The 19,024-nt window shown below is 43.8% G+C and overlaps 1 protein-coding gene across 2 annotated transcripts in view; it reads left to right on the forward strand.

Annotated features, from left to right (window-relative positions):
* The window catches only part of ARMC9 (armadillo repeat containing 9), a 142,656-nt gene that overhangs the window by 67,930 nt on the left and 55,702 nt on the right, over positions 1–19,024 (forward strand). For both annotated transcript variants that reach the window (XM_007462743.1, XM_007462742.1), the window contains 2 exons: positions 5,475–5,565; positions 9,265–9,320. In XM_007462743.1, the coding sequence (XP_007462805.1) occupies positions 5,475–5,565; positions 9,265–9,320 (147 nt within the window). The remainder of the gene's footprint in view (positions 1–5,474; positions 5,566–9,264; positions 9,321–19,024) is intronic.

Genomic DNA, 19,024 nt, shown 5'->3' on the forward strand with positions numbered 1-19,024 from the left:
AAAAAAAAAAAACCATTGGAGTTTTGTCCTTTTTCCTTACGACATGTGAAACCGTGTGTGTGTATTAAATGCTTAGAATGAAGGGATTAAATATATTTCCATCATCAAAACACAGGCTAAATTCAGTTTGAGTCCAATGAAGCATGTTCTTCCACTTGGCTTCGCTTACTTAGAAGAGTTGCTACATCTTCTAATGGGTCACCTACAGTTACATCAGCAGTTATGCCAGAGACAAAAACTTACTTAAGATCCATTCTGTGTGGTCACGGTAAAGAATGAAACTTACTTGCCTACTGCTTTTTTTTTTTTTTTGTGGCAGTACACGGGCCTCTCACTGTTGTGGCCTCTCCCGTTGTGGAGCACAGGCTCTGGACGCGCAGGCTCAGCGGCCTTGGCTCACGGGCCCAGCCGCTCCGCGGCATGTGGGACCGGGGCATGAACCCGTGTCCCCTGCATCGGCAGGCGGACTCTCAACCACTGCGCCACCAGGGAAGCCCTGCCTACTGCTTTTAAAGAAAAAAAGAAATCTGCTTTTTCAATACAGAATAGGGGAAGATAAACTTGATTAAATTCTGCATTATGGTCATTCAGGTCAAAGAGAGGAATTGTCAACCAAGGCAGAGAACAAGGAAGAAAACATGTAGGTTGAAGAAAAAGAAAGAACAGAGGTGACATGGCGTCCAAAAGCATGAAGGGCAGACATCCAGGGCACAGGGGTGGAGAAGGCAGACTTAAGGGCAGGAAAGGGACAGGCACCAAGTGGGGAAAAGAGACTCACTGTTGTCGGACATGAGAGGGGTGGCCCTTAGAGATCATCCAGGCCAGAGAGAAAAGAGATGGAAGAACGGGACAGCCTCAGAGCCCTGTGCAGCGATGTCCAGAGGTCTCACACGTCTGTAATTGGAGCCCCAGAAGGAGAGGCGAGAGAGGTAATGGGCAGAAAAAGGGTTGAATAAATAATGATGAAAAACATAAACATAATAATAAGGCATCTAGGAAATCCCCAAATGTTTGGAAATTAAACATCACAATTGAATTAGTTTTCTATTGCTGCGTAAAAAATTACCCCAAAGTTTAATGGCTTAAAAAAAATTACTGCCTCACAGTTTCTATAGGACAGACGTTGGGGAGCAGATTAGCTGCGTGGTGCTGGCCAAGAGTCTGTCCTTTGATTTTAGTGAAGACTCTTCAGCCGGGGAGCCGAGGGCACAAGGATCCGCTTCCAAGCTCGCGCTCGTGCTGGCTGTTGTCTGGGGACCTCATTTCCTTGCCAGGGGACTGCTGCATAGGGCTTCTCTCCACATGGCAGCTGGCTTCTCCCTGAGGGAGCCTAGAGAGTCAGAGAGTGAGCAAGACAGCAGCCACAGTCTCCTTTATGACCCAACCTGAGAAGTGGTCACAGGACCGGCTCAGGTGCAGTGTGGGAGGGATGGCCCGGGAGCACGCAGTCCAGGAGCGGGGTTCGTCTTGGAGCCTGGCTGCCACTCGCTTCTGAGTTGCCTCTGGATCAAAGAAGTCGCAAGGGAAATTAGGGCTATTAATCTTTTGACATATATCACAAATGTTTCCCCAATTTTTCATTGGTCTTTTACGTATGGGGCTTTGGTTATATGACAGCTTTAATTATAGTTAAATCCATTAATATCTTCCTTTATAGTTTCTGACATAAGTTTCTAGACAGCCTCTGAATTACCGACTTTGAAAAGAAAACGTAGACCACTTAGATAGAGGTGTAAGTAGCATATACTTCCCTCTGGCATTTTAACAGGGATCAAAGTCATAAGCAAATGGAGGAAGCTTTTGGACACTTCACCTAAGTAGTTACCTATTTATTTGTAAGAGAGGCCTCTAAAGGAGGATATGGCTTCAATAGAGTTTTTCTAAAACCCTGAGATTTCCTCTCATTTCACTCTTATCCTTGAAGAGGTTTTTAGATTGATAGAGGGTATTACATCCTTTTCCTTTATTATATAACAGTAATAAAGGAAACCAGACAGTGAGGAGAGCATCATCCATAATCTCACCGCCCTAACATCTGCTCACACGCAAAGCCAGGGAAGAGGTGACAGAACTGATGTTCAGACCGTGCCGGGTGTGTGTCAGCACAGTCCTTTGGGAAAGAAGTTCAGCAGTATATGTGATAAATTATGGAAACCTACATATTTTGGATTCATTCATTTTCCTCTGGTCATTGATGCAGACGAGAAGAGCTCTGTGCATGACAAGGCTCATTTCAGTATTTTTATAATAGTGAAAAACCAGAACATAAATGTCTGGTAATAGAGGAATTGCTAATGAAATTGTGGTTCTTTTGCTCACAGTGTTAGTAGCTACTGAAGATGATAATTAAGAAAAGCAGTATGAGACAGTATGGGAACTTTATTGCGTAATGAGGGATAAAAGCAGAATATCACATTATAATAACTCTGTGTTTGCAACTGTGTAAAACATTTGTGTGCTTGTGGAAAATGAGAAAGAATACATAAAAATTAGATTAGTACCAAATGCCACAATGGTGGTCTTAAAGTAATACCAACAATTAAAAAAAAAAAAGGAGAAAAAGATACATGCGTGCCCAGAGGCCCATTTGAACTTTAAGAGACCACCAAGGTCTGGGGCCGGAGAGCAGATGCGATCAAGAGGGCCACCCTAATGCTACCCCAAGGCCTCCTGCACCCAGGGCTGGAGTAATTGTCGGCCAGGAGCTCTTCCCTGGGATCGAAACCCCAGCCAAACATTGCACCCTGGGCTGGAGCAGACCAGATGCTCTGTCAAGGCTCTCAGAGTCTCTGGGAGAACCAGGGAACTGGGCTCAGAAGCCACAAAGCCAGGAGAAATGCCCACACACTCCACGGGGCTGCTCCAGTGATATCCCCACTGTGCCTTGCACCAGTGCCCCGGGCCCAGGCTCACACTGCAGTGCCAGAAACTCTGCTCTGCTGTCCCTGAAGGGCGGGATGCCGCCTGCCCAACCGTCACAAAGATGTGTGTTCCCCGTGTGCCTGATTCTTCACATTGCCCACTTCTGAATCAGTCTCACGTGGGTGCATTTGATTGGCAGGACCTAGGTCATCTGCCTGCGCCCTGGCTGAAGGGAGCCTGGGAATGCTAACATTCTGGCTGCGGCCTTGGGAAATGAACACATTGTAGAGAAGCTCTTTTAAAAGTGTTCATCAGCTACAAATGTAGCAGTTGCCCATTACAGTTGGTAAGCCTGTTTGCTGTATTCCATGGCATCCCATCATGTGTGGGCCTTTCAGAATTAGTGTGGAGGGCTTCCCTGGTGGCGCAGTGGTTAAGAATCCACCTGCCAATTCAGGGGGACCCGGGTTCGAGCCCTGGTCCAGGAAGATCCCACGTGCCGCGGAGCAACTAGGGCCGTGTGTCACAACTACTGAGCCTGTGCTCTAGAGCCCGTGCTCCGTAACAAGAGAAGCCGCCGCAGTGAGAAGCCCGTGCACCGCAACAAAGAGTAGCCCCCAGCTCGGCGCAGCTAAAGAAAGACTGCAGGCAGTAACAAGGACCCAACGCAGCCAGAAATAAATAAATAAATAAATTTATTGAAAAAAAAAATTAGTGTGGAAATCTTACTGAGAGGATAAATTGATATGGCATTTTTAGAAAGCAATTTGACAATATGTATAATAGTCCTCAAAAATATTAATATTCTTTGCCCAGTAATTCCACTTCTGAAGCTCCGTACAAAAAAATGAACAAAGATTCATGTATCAAAATATTCATCACAGCATTACTGATCATAGTGGAAAACAGGAAACAACCTAAATGTTCTCCAAGGTCTGTCCTAACCCTCTTCTCTCCTCACTCTGGGGCCACCGGGAACCTTGTTTGCTCCCTTGCTTCAGCTACCAGCTCTCTCTTCTGAGCCAGAAACCCCTACCAGACACCGCAAGCACAGTTTCAACCGTTTATTTATTAAGCATCTCGTATGTGCCAGTCGTCAGACTAGATGCTTTTTCTTTTTTTTTTTTTTTAGGTATAGTTATGAACAGTGAAATGCACAAGCCTTACATATACAGTTCAATGCATTTTGACAAATATACATATTTACATAACCAACACCCAATTATATCATTTAAAAATCTCGTGTTAACTTGAGTAGCCATCCTTATTTTATAGTTGAGGAAAAAGGCTGGGAAGAGTTAAATAATTTGCCCAAGGTCACACAGCCAGTTTATGGGGAAACGAGAATTACAATCCAGATTTAACCTTTCTAGAAGGTAATGCTCTGCTTTAGATGATGGGAACTCACCATGTTCAAAACTGCACTTGGCGCTTCTTTGATTCAGTTAGAGCTGTTGATTCCAAACTGGCCTACCTAAAAAGGAGCTTTACTGGCTCAGGTAACTGAAAAGTCCAGGCATAAGCTTCAGGCGCAAGCTACAGGCACAGCTTGATCAGGATTCACATGTCACTTGATCTGTTTCTCTACCAGCACCTCTGTACTCTGCTCCCTCTGCTTTGGGTTCAATATCAGATACACTTTCCCCTCGTGGGGGTAAGAAGGCCTCATCAGCTCCAACCATACATTCAAGTCCCACAGAAAAGAGGAAGGAGGAGAAATAGACATTTATGGTCAAGTCAGCATCTTACCTCTACATGTCCCTGGAATTCTGTTAGTCAGAATTGAAAATGCTGATGTCAGCGTTTTGTAGTAAATAACACACACTGTAATGACTTTATAATTATTTTGATAGAAAAAGAATGATGGCTGTTTAAAAAGAGGTTCTATTTGTTCTTTTACTTCTCTGAACATGTGGTTTTACTTTTCAAAGACCATTTTTGGCCCTAAAATCCAGAAGGCGGTGTATAACTACAGGGAACACATGGGAGAGAAACCACCGCCCCAAACAACATGCTGCCAAAGCTCAAAGGAGGACTTACACAGTAAAATCTTACGATAGCTTTGTACAAAATAAATGTGTTATGATTAGGTCAGATAGTCAACCAAGAATAATATAATTTCCTTGTGAATTGTAAAAACAACAAAAAGAATGTTTAGAACTGAGCAGAGGATTTTTATTGTGCATATCCCTTCCTCCTGAAAAAAAAGCTTTTTGGTTTTTGGTTTGGTTTTGTTTAAATTAACTAATTTATTTACTTTTGGCTGCATTGGGTCTCCATTGGGTTGTGCGGGCTTCTCACTACAGTGGCTTCTCTTGTTGTGGAGCACGGGCTCTAGGCTCGAGGGCTTTAGTAGTTGTGGCTCTCGGGCTCTAGAGCACAGGCTCAGTAGTTGTAGCACACGGGCTCAGTTGCTCCCCAGCATGTAGGATCTTCCCGGACCAGGACTACGAACCCGTGTCCCCCGCATTGGCAGGCGGATTCTTAACCACCGCGCCACCTGGGAAGCCCTGGTTTGTTTTTTTTTTTTTGACTAGGCGAAAATACTCCGTTGAAAAGTAGTTTCCCCCCAAAACTGAAATGTTAACTCTTACTCTCTCCAATGCTTCTAGGGAATGGAAGACATCCTTTGCTGCTTCATCAAAGAAGGCAATGCCGAAAGGATCCGCCAGATTGAATTTATCATCAAGCAGCTTCATTCAGGTCTGTTTAATGCAAGAATCTATTATGTATCTTTTGAATCTTTCACATATGCTAAGTGGGTTTTCTTAGAGGGGCTTGTCGTGTCTTAGAATTCATTCAAGAGGTCTTAAGGGAGGTGGGGAGACCCAAGTGAACCCACAAATGGAAGTTCAGCCAGGTAACCAGGGCCACTTTGTCCCATGATCAGTAGTCTCTCATCACACTTTTGGCTTATAGTCAACCAAGAGAGTTCAAAAGCAGTTGCAGAAACCCTTCTCTAACTAGAAGTTCTCTTTATGTGGGCCTCCCCCTCCTAATTATTTCCCCCAGACCACTAGGGCGGCCATCCCAGGGTCCGAGGGTGAGATAATGAAAACAGATGCCAATCTTTCCGGCACCACCGTGGAAAAGGCCCTCGTCCTCCCACATTCATTTGCTCCAGAAGAATTCATGTTGCCAACCAGCAGCGTGGGAGGATGTGATCCCCTTCCTTCCATTACTGTGACCACCCACATCCCATAATAAGCAGGAAAGGAAGGTAAAGGAAGCCTTGGATGGGACCGGGTGGTGGGGACGCTCTTAGCTCTTTCTGTGGCACCCTGATGCCTTGATCCTGACTTGTACACAAGCCAGAGGCACCTGGCACTGCCAGCATCCAGGGTCAAGCTTGTCACTTATGTCTTTCTGCATGCCCTTGTCCACATCACTGAAAGTCCAAGTGCACAGATTCTGTTCCTCACACGAACGCAGGTAAAAAATGAATCTCCTGATCTCTAATCCCAAGGCAGCAGCTTGACCAAGGCCGAGCAAAAGGGAAATGCCTGAAGCCCTTCACTGGAGGAAGCCCACAGGTGGCTCTCCCAGCTCCTGGTTCACAGCTGGGGCGGCACAGGGCAGTCACCTGGGGAGATCTGAAAACCCCCCCAAGGTAGCACCCCATGCCAATTAAATCAGAATCTCTGGAGGAGCCCCAGGTACAAATAGTGTTTAAAACTCCCAGGTGATTCCAGTGTGCAGCCCTGCCTCAGAGGGACACAGAAATGGAGAGGCAGAAGGAGGGGGTTAGAGGGCTCCCCATCAACAGGAGGCGGCCAGGAGAGCAGCCGGTGAGGTTAAACCTTGGCTGCCTTCAGGCTGGGGGCCCATTTCCACTTGAATGTCCTCCCCTTTGGTTTTTATGGAGCAAGTATAATTCATGCCAGATTCAGGTGGGGAAGGAACAGATTTGTATTTTCTGCAGCAACTGCATTTCTGACTTTGCACTTCCATTCTGCTAGGCGGGCATACTGAAAAAGATAATAAAAGGAAATAAAACCTAACCTTAGTCCTGGCCGAGGTTACTCCCTAACTTTCTCTATGTAGGCCACAGTTTGGGAAGGCAGGGGAATGCTGGGAAAAGTTGTTGCCTATCTGCTCTGAGGTCACTAGCTATGCCGAGACCTCCCTCCCAGGCCAGGAGTCCTCTGCAGCATCAGGGTCAGGTTTGGGTTGGGAACCTTCAAGGCTGACTCTGTTTCAGTCAGTCTATCAAGACACACTCACCTCTATTTCCTTGTCAGTCTTCCGTCCTCCCAGGCAGCCAGAAAGCAGTGTGCCTTGTCTCTCTGGCCAAGAAAACATCTCTTCCTCTTACATAAAGCTGGCCCTTGGCCCGGCACGCTAACGAATGTGAGGACGAGGGGTCAGTCTACGTTTCCGTAAGGGATGTGCTTTAGCAAGAAGTTGTCCTGCGCAGAGCCAAGGCCTTACAACCTTGTGTGTTCAGGACAGACTTGGGGTCTACCTGCTCAGCTCCTGAAGTTCCAGTTTAAATGGAGTGCCTACAGTAGTTCTTTTTCATTTCAAGCACAGAAGCTGTTCTGTATCCATAGGACAGTGGCAGGACTCCAGAGACAATTACCCAGGAGTCTGCTACTTTGAAGCAAAATTAGAAAGTCATTGAATATTTGGGTGGAGGACCAGATACATACACATGAATACCTTAGGATACCTGTCAACAGCCATCAAGTCAAAATGAATCTACAAGCATCATATGCTTAAACCTAGAGGAGGGAGAGCTGGAGAGTTTCCATCCAGTCCAGTCTTCCTCCTCAAGGGGAAACTGATAGCCGAGTGTGAGTTATGAGGCATTTACTAGTTTAAGATAGGTGAATCTTAAACTAGTAAATCTAGTTTTAGATTTAACAATCTTTTTTTTTAAAGTATCGACTTTCTTGTTTTATTTTAGTGAACATGAAAACATGTACATGGGTTTTCTTTTTTTTTTTTTTGCTGTATGCAGGCCTCTCACTGTTGTGGCCTCTCCCGCTGCGGAGCACAGGCTCCGGACGCGCAGGCTCAGCGGCCATGGCTCACGGGCCCAGCCGCTCCGCGGCACGTGGGATCCTCCCAGACCGGGGCACGAACCCACGTCCCCTGCATCGGCAGGCGGACTCTCAACCACTGTGCCACCTGGGAAGCCCTGTACATGGGTTTTCTTAATTCAAGTCCATCTCAATCCTCTAGCACTCTTCTTCTAGTGGAGTTTTAAGGTCCTCAAGTACAAAATTCCCATGTATTTTAGAACTTTAACCCCACAGGAGGGGAAGGACTGCTCTGGCGAAGCCTAAGGGGAACTCGCGGCCTGGTGATGTGACAAGTGGAAGTGAATGGGCAGCAGCAACAGGGAGTTTTGTCCATGACTCCAGCGCTCAGCAAGGGGGCCGGCAGATACCAGCCGGTCACCAAAGAGAGGACAGGGCGACCTGACTGGTCACTGGGCAGAGCAAGGTGGAGCCGGCTTTCCCGGAGGGCCCTCAGGAAAGAAGGGATGCTGGTAACTCAAGCGCCCTGTTGTTGGGCCCACAGCCCAGGGAGCAGTGTGGGAAGCAAGGCTCATGTCCCCGTCCTCCCGGAGAGGAGGAGCTGAGGCTCGAAAGGGACTTGAGTTCACAGGACTGCACATTGTTCCGAAAGTAGGTTGAGTCTGAGCCCACAGGCTCAGGGGAGGGGGGCAGTGTGGCTGGACTAGCCTGTGGCCTCCTGAAATATCTGAGATTCAAAAAAAAAAAAAGGCCTTTCCATATTTGAAGAAGAAAGGTTTAATTTACAATTGGTAAATATAGCAGCCTCCCCACTGTGAAAGCCACTTACCGAAGGTGAAGTGGAAGGAGCAGTGCTGTTCAGGGGCTGGGAGGGCATAGAAGTTGGGTAATTAAGCTTCAGCCCAAACGCAGGTGACGCAACATCCTCCAGTATGCAAAGTAGCTTCCAGACAACGGCACAGCCCACGGTAGGCACACGAGCCCTATGAGTGACCTGCTGGCTTCGGTCCAGCCGGGTCAGTTGAGTCCTTCCCTTCAGAATGAGGGCTGCGTCGAGGACAACAGGAGTCCTGGAGTTTCTACGGATTCCCTTCTAGGAAATGGTTTTGGGGTTTGGTTAAGTCTAGGTGCATCTGCCGCCTTCCTAAGTGTGCTGGACAGTGTCTTCAGCGCCTTTGTTTCCTTCTGTCCTCCTATTTCCTGTTTGATTTCCTTTCCTCTTCTCTCCGGCTTTCTTTACTTTCATGTCGTCTGTTCAAGAAATGAGTGATAATAAGGAAGGTGCTGAGTAGGTCAGGTGCTCTGGCCCCAGGGGCTCACAGGCTTCGTTTACCTGTCTCTGCAGCAGCTAAGGGATTTTGTTGACCAAGGCTCCCAGCTGTGGTTGCAGATATTCATTGATTTTTTTTCTTTGTAGAAGAGCTACTGGACGGTGTTCTTGAATCTGATGATGATGAAGATGAAGATGATGAAGTAAGTTAGAGGCTCTTGACACCACATAGAAAACTCGAGCCAACTATTCTGAGTCTCTTCCTCGCCTTGGAAAGTTAGTCCAGAAACGGAGCTTTCAGTCCCTGCTACATTACTTCTCACAATTCTGTGGGTCGGCTAGAGCTCAGCTGGGTGGTTTTCTGCTGGTCTCTCTTGGGGTGTCAGTGGCTCTTCTCCACGCCTGAGCTGGCATCGCGTCCGCCACAGCCCCTTTTCCACGTGGCCTCTAATCACTCAGCGGTCCATCCCAGACTGCCTTATTGGTTGGGGGCCGGCCTCCAAGGGGAAAGAAGGGAAAGCTTCCAGTCCTTGTGTGGGCTCAGCAGCCTCAGAACATCACTTACGCTGCCTTCTGCTCGGGGCATGTGCAAGACCAGCCCAGATGGGGGTGGGGATGGGGGTGGGGGTGGCAGTTAGACTCCACCCACACGCGGCTGCAGGGTGGGAGGACTTGCGGGTGGTGTGTCTGGAGACCGGCCACACCTTGGTGGGCTCATTGCAGCCAGCACGTAGAGGCCACACTCTGTGGCACTTGGGTTGATGGGAGGCTGAAAGATGACAGGTCTTCAACTGAGTCTTTTGCCCTGAAGGGGCGCGAGCCTCCCCTGTCTTCCTCGTGGGTGTGAACGTTGGGCCTGGAGGCTCCCTGGGAGGATCTCCAGGGTGGGAGTCCGGGGCTTGCTTCAGAGCTGGCAGAACCTACCACTTTACCCTGTCATTTGCGTTCCTGTGGTTTGGGTTACCTCAGCTGTGAAAAATCCGCTTACCTGATTTTTTAGAGCGTGAAGGTTCAGAATGAGGGCGTCTGAGTGAGTCCCGTGAGGCGGTGTAGAGAATGGTGACTCATGGGCTGTAGGTGGATTTTCACGTGACAAGCTATTTCATTATTTTTCCTTCAGACCTAAAAAACCCATACATGGCTGTGCTCTCTTGTTCTCTGTGGTAATAAGTGATTTGCATTCCCTCTATTTTGTGGGGAGCATTTATTCCTGAACTGAATGCTGGAAGATGAGTTGTTCTTTGGAGTTGTGGTCTGTCCATGTAAAAGGTGTGTAGAAGCCAGGTTTTTGTTCATTGATGGCATCAGTTAGGGGAGACAGTTCATCTAAGAGCCCTCCACCAATGAGGACAGATCTGTGAGCGATGGTCCCTCTGCAGACAGCCTCCCGCCTGCCATTTTCCTAATAGGCTGTAGGCGGCGCCAGCGGGCACCCCTGCTCCCTGCAGTTCTGGACTTCCAGAACTGGCCAGCACCTCCTCCAGGCCCCTTCCTTTACAAAGGTGGATCCAGAGAAGGGAGGAGGCCAGCCTAAGGTCACACAGAGCTGATGGCTGTAAAATCTGGTTTAGAACAGGGGTCAGCAGACTTTTTCTATAAAGAGGAAGCTAGTAAATATTTTAGGCTTTGCAGGCCACACTGTCAGTTTCATCCACCCAGATACACCCGTTGTAACACAAGGTAGCCATGGACAATACGTGAATGGTTGAACGTGGCTGTGTTCCCATAAACCTTTTTTTTTTTTAATGTGTCCTGTAATTTGAATTTCATATGATTTTTATGTGTCATTAAAAATTTTTTTCAAACATTTAAAAATGTGAAAATCCTTCTTACTTTACTGGCCTAACTATCACAGGCCATTGTTTGCCGACCCTGGAGAGAACCCAGCTCCCTGACTCACTGGCCTTCTCAGGACCGTGAAGAGACACCACCTGTGTGTCTCGCCCTTCAGCACTGTTTTATATTATACTTTGAGTTAATATCTTAATTATTTAATTCCAATAACTTTTTGTCCAAAAAAAGCTCCCCTCAAGATCTGTTTTTCCCCCCTATCTGTTATCACTGTGGAGTGGTTTTATTTTATTGCTATTAACCCCTTTGTTTTTGTAATGCAAGGGAAAATTCATTTGGTTCAGCTGTTAATGATGGGAATTCAACTTTTGGAAATTTCCTTGTGGAAGTTATAGTCGACTATAACTACAGTTACAGTCTATGGTAAATGAAGGAATATAGACATCTTTTAATTTTCTGGACTTTTTGCTACTCTATGCAGATTTTTATTTTAAGCTAGTGTTTGAAAATATTTGTTGTGATAACTAGAATTTTCAGAAGATTCTTGAAAGGGTTTAGCTGGAAAATTATAAGGAAAGGACCTGTCATTTGGGGCCAAAAGTTGACTCTCTGTGATGACCTCAGGTCGGCAGGTTCTGGGCTCTCCCTCAGTCATGGTCCCGATACGTACTGTGGAGGACTAGCCAGGACGACCTGGGAAGGAGCCAGCAGGTCTCTGCTTTACTCAGCTTTCCCCAAGGCCAGGTGTACTTTTTAAACTGGGGGTGGGGGTGGGGGAGGTATGGGTGTGGGGAGAAAGTGAAAGATGCTTAAACTACAGGAAAATCTCCAAAACTCAGTTGTGCAAGTCACACTGTTGTTGGAATGTGGCTGTCACTTCCCAAGGTGACAACTTTGAAGGAGACAGCAAAATTATTTAAACCCAAAACGCAGATAACGAAGCCACTGTTTGCAGTTAGCTGCTTAGTGCCTCTAAAGGTAAAATGGCTCTAGGAGGGGCCGGAGGCCGGGGTAAATTATGGCTGCCTTGCCTTACACTGAGCTGAAATCTGTGCCCTTGCGACTTTGGCCACTGGTCCTGCTCTGCTGGAGACTCTCAAGAATCCCCAGATGCAAAATCTGATTTTTCCCTCTAATTTCTAAAAATGTAATGACTTGTCCTGATGTATTAACACTTATTTAGTTATGCCTGAATATATATACATACACATACCAACATAAAACGTTAACTAGAGTTAGTTTTTTTCTGACTTGTAGACTGTCTAGGATATAACGTCAAATGGAAAAAGGAAATTGCAAAGTAACATGAGCAGTATGAGTCAATTTCAAAAAAAAAAAAAAACTTATAAACACACATCCTGATGAATTATATACCTGCTCATATATACATAGCAGAAAGGTGTGGAAAGTTACACCCTCTTAGCTGACACTGAAAGTTCCCTGGGTGAGGTCTGGGGATGAGGAAGTGTGGCTGAGAGGTGAAGAAAGGCCTGGATCAGCAGGGCCCAGGGCTGCAGACTCACCACGTGAGGCGAGAAGTAAGAAGGGCACACACTGGATTTAGTGGACGGAGGTTGGCTGCTGAGCATTTTTTTTTTTTTTGCGGTACGTGGGCCTCTCACTGCTGTGGCCTCTCCCATTGCGGAGCACAGGCTCCGGAGGCACAGGCTCAGCAGCCATGGCTCACGGGCCCAGCCGCTCCGAGGCATGTGGGAATCTTCCTGGACCGGGGCACGAACCCGTGTCCCCTGCATCAGCAGGCAGACTCCCAACCACTGCGCCACCAGGGAAGCCCCATTGCTGAGCATTTTTGAAGACTAATGAGGCAAAAGCCAAACTGAGTAGTTGAGGAGCAGGTAGGAAGTAAGAGAATGGAACTAATAAGTACACACAGCTCTTTCCACAGATTTGGCTATGAGCAGTGGAAGAGAGTTGGATGGTGGCTAAACGGGGCATTTTTGTTTTGTTTTCATTTGGGAGATACCTAAGCATGTTAAAATGCTGTTTGGGAAGGATCCAGTTGAGAGGGAAAGGTTGAACATTCAAAGCAGGAGGAGAGAGAGAGGATGGCATCAGAAGGACAGGTGTTTTCATTATTTTCTAAATTGCTTCTTATACTCTTCTTGGACCATTTAAAGCTCCAGAGGGAAAAAAAACTATCACTAGATAAGCTTGGACAGTACCTAGGAGAGAATGGACAAATGACAACAACAATTTAAGGGTTCCAACGCATCTCATTTAGTGCTTTGAAGAAATGTGGTGTTATCTAATACAGTTTATTTTTATATTAAACGTAGATAATATGTTCCCAAAGGGTCGATGGTGAATCACAAGGAGTCCTGATTCCAGTATTCTCACCACAAACGGCTCACATTTTCTTACAGTTTGAGGCGAGTTCCTTGTGTCTAGCTCATAAGTGGCTTTATAAGTGGAGATGAAAGGCCTTTCTGTGCTATTCCAGAAGATTGATTTTAAGACAAATATTCTCCCCTCTTAACAAAATAGGTTTAAAGGCTGGGTTAGATCAGCCATGGACATTTACTTACTGGTTGCCATGAAAGTGACAATCATGTGCTCAGCAGTTCCTTTCTCTATAGACTTCTGAAATCTAAGAGCCATTCACTTGCTTATTCAACAAATATTTGAGGACCTTAAAATAACATTATTCTAGGAAATAATGGGGAAGGGATCCAAAAGAAATTTAAGAGTTTCTGTGGTTTAAAGTGACTAAGAGTTTAAAATCTAGATAGGTGAGGTAATAAAGACCCTGATAATAGCTTGTGTAGCATCACCACGTGCCAGACACTGTTCTAGGCACCTTACACTTACTATTTACCCATTTATTCCTCACAAGAACCCAGTGATAGGTGCCGTTATTGTTCCATTTCACAGACAGGGAAACAGAGAAAATATGTCACTTGCTGAGTTCACACAGCTGATAATTAAGTGATGCAGCCAGGAATCAAACCCAGGTGGTCTGACTTGTCCACACTGTTAACCACTACATGATTTTGTCTCTTGCGAGACATATATAAACAGTTAGCAAATAATAGAAAATAAATATGCACTCCTAGGTCCGTGAATGTGATAGAAATTCCTAGTACTCAGAGAAAACTGGAAAGTGGCTGTTTTGACAGCACTTTGCCTCACCGAGGGTGAAAGGTGAGTGGAATGGATTGCTGAAGAGAAGGATGTGGTCAGGAAAGCAGGAAAGGCATCTTCTAGAGGAGGCAGCATGACCTTTGTCCTTTGCTTCTCCCCAGCCCACAGTGATGCCCCCACAAAACCCATATTAACAACCTAGTATGTGTATGTGCTTTCATACTTTTCTTATAAGGTACACAAGGAAAGTACACAAACATATGTACCATAGTCCTGGAGATTTTTGTCAGTATTTGTTTTACAAAATGAGATAACACACAGACGCAAACACACACACCCTCAGTGTTGCCTTTTTCCCCTCTTAATATCTTCTGGAAATCCCCCTGAGTCAACCAGCATAGCAGTTGGGCTTCCTTTTAATGCTGTGCATGTGCAGCTCTCCCGATTTCTGCTACTTCAGACAATGCTGCAGTAAACATCTTTGCAAATATATCCTTATTTAGTGGTGCTTTTATTTACATGGGCTTTTGTTGCTGGGTTGAAGTGTATGTGTGTTTTAATGGTAATGCATTTTTCTAGATTGCTTTTTAGAAAGGCTGTAACAATTCAGACTTCACTAGCAGAGCAGGAGAGGAGCCTTTTCCTCCATCTCCACCAGCGATAGGTGTCATTACTCTTTTTAGTTTTGCCAATCTAATGGTGGTAAAGTGGATCTCATTGTTATTTTAATCTTGCATATCCATTGAGTAGTGAGTTTGAGTGTCTTTATGTTTATTTGATTGGATATTTGGATTTGCTACGCTGTAATTTCACATTCCTATCCTTTCTCTATTTTTAAAATTGCGTTTGTCTTTCCGTGTCGGTTCATATGGATTCTCTATATGTTATAGATATTGATCCTTTTTCATCTTAATTGCAGCTATTTTAAAGATGTATCTTTTATTTACTGACATATTTTTATAACTTCTTTTGTCATAAATCTTTAAAAAAAATTTTAAAGACAAATATCTTGGCTTTTCTTTTATACCCTTTGGGTTTTCTATCCTGATTAAGGTTTCCCTTAACCCTAAATTTTACATGTAGTCTCGCCTAGATTTTCTTCTAAGATTTCATTTAAAATTTGATTATTAAATATTTTATACATGTAAAAGAAACATATAATGTTTATGTAGGTTTGAAGTAACTGTCCTCAAATTTTTGCTTGTAGAGCACTTTCATACTCTTAAAATTATTGAATATTGCAAAGAGCTTTTGTTTATGTATATTTTGCCTGTCAATGTTTGCTAAATTAGAATATAAAACTGATAAAATGTACTTATTCATTTTAAAATGACAATAATAGGGAATTCCCTGGTGGTCCAGTGGTTAGGACTTGGCACTTTCACTGCCAGAGCCCAGGTTGATTCCGTGGTCAGGGAACTAAGATCCCACAAGCCTCGAGGTGCAGCCAGAAAAATAAAAATAAAATAAAATGACAATGATAAACCCATTACATGTCAATGTAAATAAAATATTTCTTTTAAAAGAGTTATTTTCCAAAACAAAACAAAACAAACTATTAAGAAGAGTAGCATTGTATTTTATTTTTAGGAATCTCTTTAATGTCTGGATTAGAAAAGGGTTGGGTTCTCAAATCCGCCTCTGGGTTCTACCTGTTGCAATATGTTGTTTTGATTGAAGGATATAAAGAAAATCTAGCCTCATGCATTTATGTAGTTGAAACCGTTGGAGTGTTTTAATAGCCTTTTGGGACAGAAATATTTTTCTTTGCTACTGCTTCAAAACTGGACAAGTGATAGTTTATTAAAGGTTAGTTGCAATGTGGAATCAGAAACTATATCAGTAAACCTTTTGTATTCTGTTAATTAAAATCTATTCGTCTATTTTTCATTTTGTTTATCTTATTTTCTGATTGCTCAGTGCTAGTGTATAGAAATACAGTTGACTTTAGTATTTTGATCTTGTTGTATCCTATAAGCTTACTGAACTCATTTATTAGCGCTAAAAGATTTTGTTTCTTTGTTTTGTTTTGTGATGGATTCCTTTGGATTTTCTGTATGCACCATCATGTCATCTGCGAATCGAGATATTTTCACTTCTTCCTTTCCAGTCTAGGTGTCTTTTATATCCTTTTCTTGTTTAATTGCCCTGGCTAGAAGTTCCAGTACAGTGTTGAATAGAATTGGTGAGAGTGGACCCTTTGTCTTTTCCTGATCTTAGGGGGAATGTTTGTCTTTCACTGTCCAGTATGATGTTAGCTGTGGGTTCTTCGTAGATGCTCATTATCAGTTTGAGAAAGTTCCCTTCTTTTCCAGCTTTGTTAAGTGTTGAATTTTGTCAAATGCCTTTTCTACATCATTTAAGATGATCATGTGTGTGTGTGTGTGTGTGTGCATGTGTGTGTGTGGAGGGGTGTCTTTCATTCTCTTAATATGGTGTATTACACTGACTGGTTTTCATATGGTAAACCACCCTTGAATTTCTGAGATAAATCCTGCTTCTTCATGATTTGTAATCCCTTTCCTATGTTGCTGGATTTGGTTTGCTAGTATCTCTTTGAGGATTTATGCATCTACATTCATAATAGATAGCAGTCTGTCATTTGACTTCTCTTGTGATATCCTTGTCTAGTTTTGATATCAGGGTAATACTGGCCTCATAATATGAGTTGGGAAGTGTTCCCGCCTCTTCCATCTTTGGAAGAGTTTGTGAAGGGTTGTTGTTAATTCTTCTTTAAGCATTTGGTAGAACTTACCAGTGCCGCCTTCTGAGCCTGGGCTTTTCTTTGTGGGAAGTTTTGTTTTTGTTTTTACTAATTTGATCTTTTTACTTATTATATGTCTGTCTATTCATATTTTTTATTTCTTCTTGAGCCAGTTTTTGTAATTTGTGTCCTTCTAGGAATTTGTCCATTTCATCTAAGACATCGATTTGTTGGTGTACAGTTATTCATAGTATTTTCTTATGGTTTCATTTCTGTAAGGGCAGTAGTATTCCACCTTTCATTCCTGATTTTACTAATCTGAGTCTTATCTCTTATTCTTAGTCAGTGCTATGGACTGAACTGTGTTGCCTCAAATTCATATGTTGAAGCCCTAACCCTCGGTGTGGCTGTATTTGGAGATAGGGCCTACAAGGAGGTAATTAAGGTTAAATGAAATCATAAGTGTGGGACCCTGATCTGATAGAATTAGTATACTTAGAAGAAGGGACACTACAGAGCACTCTGTCTCTCTCACCACCATGTGAGGACACAGAGAAAGCGGCTGTCTGCAAGCCAAGAGGAGAGCCCTCATCAGGAAGTGAATCAGCCTACACCTTGATCTTGGACTTCTCAGCCTCCAGAACTATGAGAAATAAATTTCTGTTGGTTAAGCCACTCAGTCTGTGGTATTTTATGATGGTGGCCCAAGCTGACTAATACAGCCTGTCTAGCTAAAGTTTTGTCAGTTTTATTGATCTCTACAAGAACCAACTTTTGTTTTTGTTGATTTTTCTCTGTTGTTTCTCTGTTTCATTTATCTCTACTCTAATTTCATTATTTCCTTCCTTCTGCTCTTCTTTTTCTGGTTTCTTAAGGTATAAAGTTAGCTTATTGATTTGAGATCTTTCTTCTTTTTTAATGTAGGCATTAAATACATTAAATATATACGGCTATAACTTTCCCTCTGAGTGCTGCTTTTACTACACCTTGTAAGTTTTGGAAGGTTGTGTCTTCATTTTCATTCATCTCAAAGTATTTTTTACTTTTTCTTGTGATTTCTTCACCCACTGATTATTTAAGAGTGTGTTTTCAACAAAGCCTATGAGTTGACCCCAAGTAAACTAGTGGGTTAAATAAAGGCAAATTCTATGAGGGGGTTTTCCAGGAAATTGCCAGACAGGTCAAAACATGACCGTTTTCTGAGAATGAGGCCTTTGGGGTGCTTAAACCCTGTCTGCTCACTCCAGTGACTGCCTGGATGCTGGTTTTCACTTTGATTGCAGAGCTGGTGGTTTTCAGGGACCTGGGGAGAGAGTGAGAGGAACAGGGCAAGTTTAAATGCCACAACATTTGCTGTTCTTACTGAGAGCCGGTTTTCTTCCTGAATAAACACTCCTCAGATTGTTGCAGCCTTTGCTTAATTTTCAAAGTCCTGAAGAAATTGATTTTGACAATTTTTGCCAGTGTTCTTGCTTTTATGGTGAATGGCTTTTCAAAAGTGCTTACTTCACAGTTCCTGCCGGCATCCTGCCTGTTGTGCACTTTCACTTGCTCTTTCACCCACGTGTGATTTTGTATTTTCATGCATTGATAGCTGGGGAAATAACGGTTTTGCACTTCTGCAGTTCTTCCAGTTGTTGCCGTATTCTATTATAAAACCTCCTTCCAAATTGCGTTCGTTAATGTCTCCACTGATCTCATCAGAAAAGTCTTTAGGTGTTGGGAAGCTATCAAGCTCACAGCAGTAGGTACAAGTTTTTAAAAATTCTTGTTTTCTCTTGAGAGTTCGAATTTTATTATTGATAACAAATGCTATCAGTTGTTTTCCTTGAAGTGACAGAGGCTCAGCTCATCAATTTTTGAGAAGATGTCTGCCAAATACCCAAGTCTGCATAACCTAGTTCTTATGTCATTCTTTTGAGTAAAAGAGATGCTCCTCGAAAATGTCTGCCAAATACCCAAGTCTGCATAACCTGGTTCTTATGTCATTCTTTTGAGTAAAAGAGATGCTCCTCGAAAATGTCTGCCAAATACCCAAGTCTGCATAACCTGGTTCTTATGTCATTCTTTTGAGTAAAAGAGATGCTCCTCGAAAATGTCTGCCAAATACCCAAGTCTGCATAACCTGGTTCTTATGTCATTCTTTTGAGTAAAAGAGATGCTCCTCGAAAAAAAGTGCCTAATTCAGCTTGCAAATCAAATAACCGCACAAATGCTTTCTTCAAGATGACTATCATATACATCCTCTTTACACAGAATGCTAAAAAGACAGGCCACAAGAATCAAGATTTAATAAAATTAATTCCTGCT

Source organism: Lipotes vexillifer, unplaced genomic scaffold, assembly GCF_000442215.2.
Source record: "Lipotes vexillifer unplaced genomic scaffold, Lipotes_vexillifer_v1.1 scaffold860, whole genome shotgun sequence".
Lineage (NCBI taxonomy): Eukaryota > Metazoa > Chordata > Mammalia > Artiodactyla > Lipotidae > Lipotes > Lipotes vexillifer.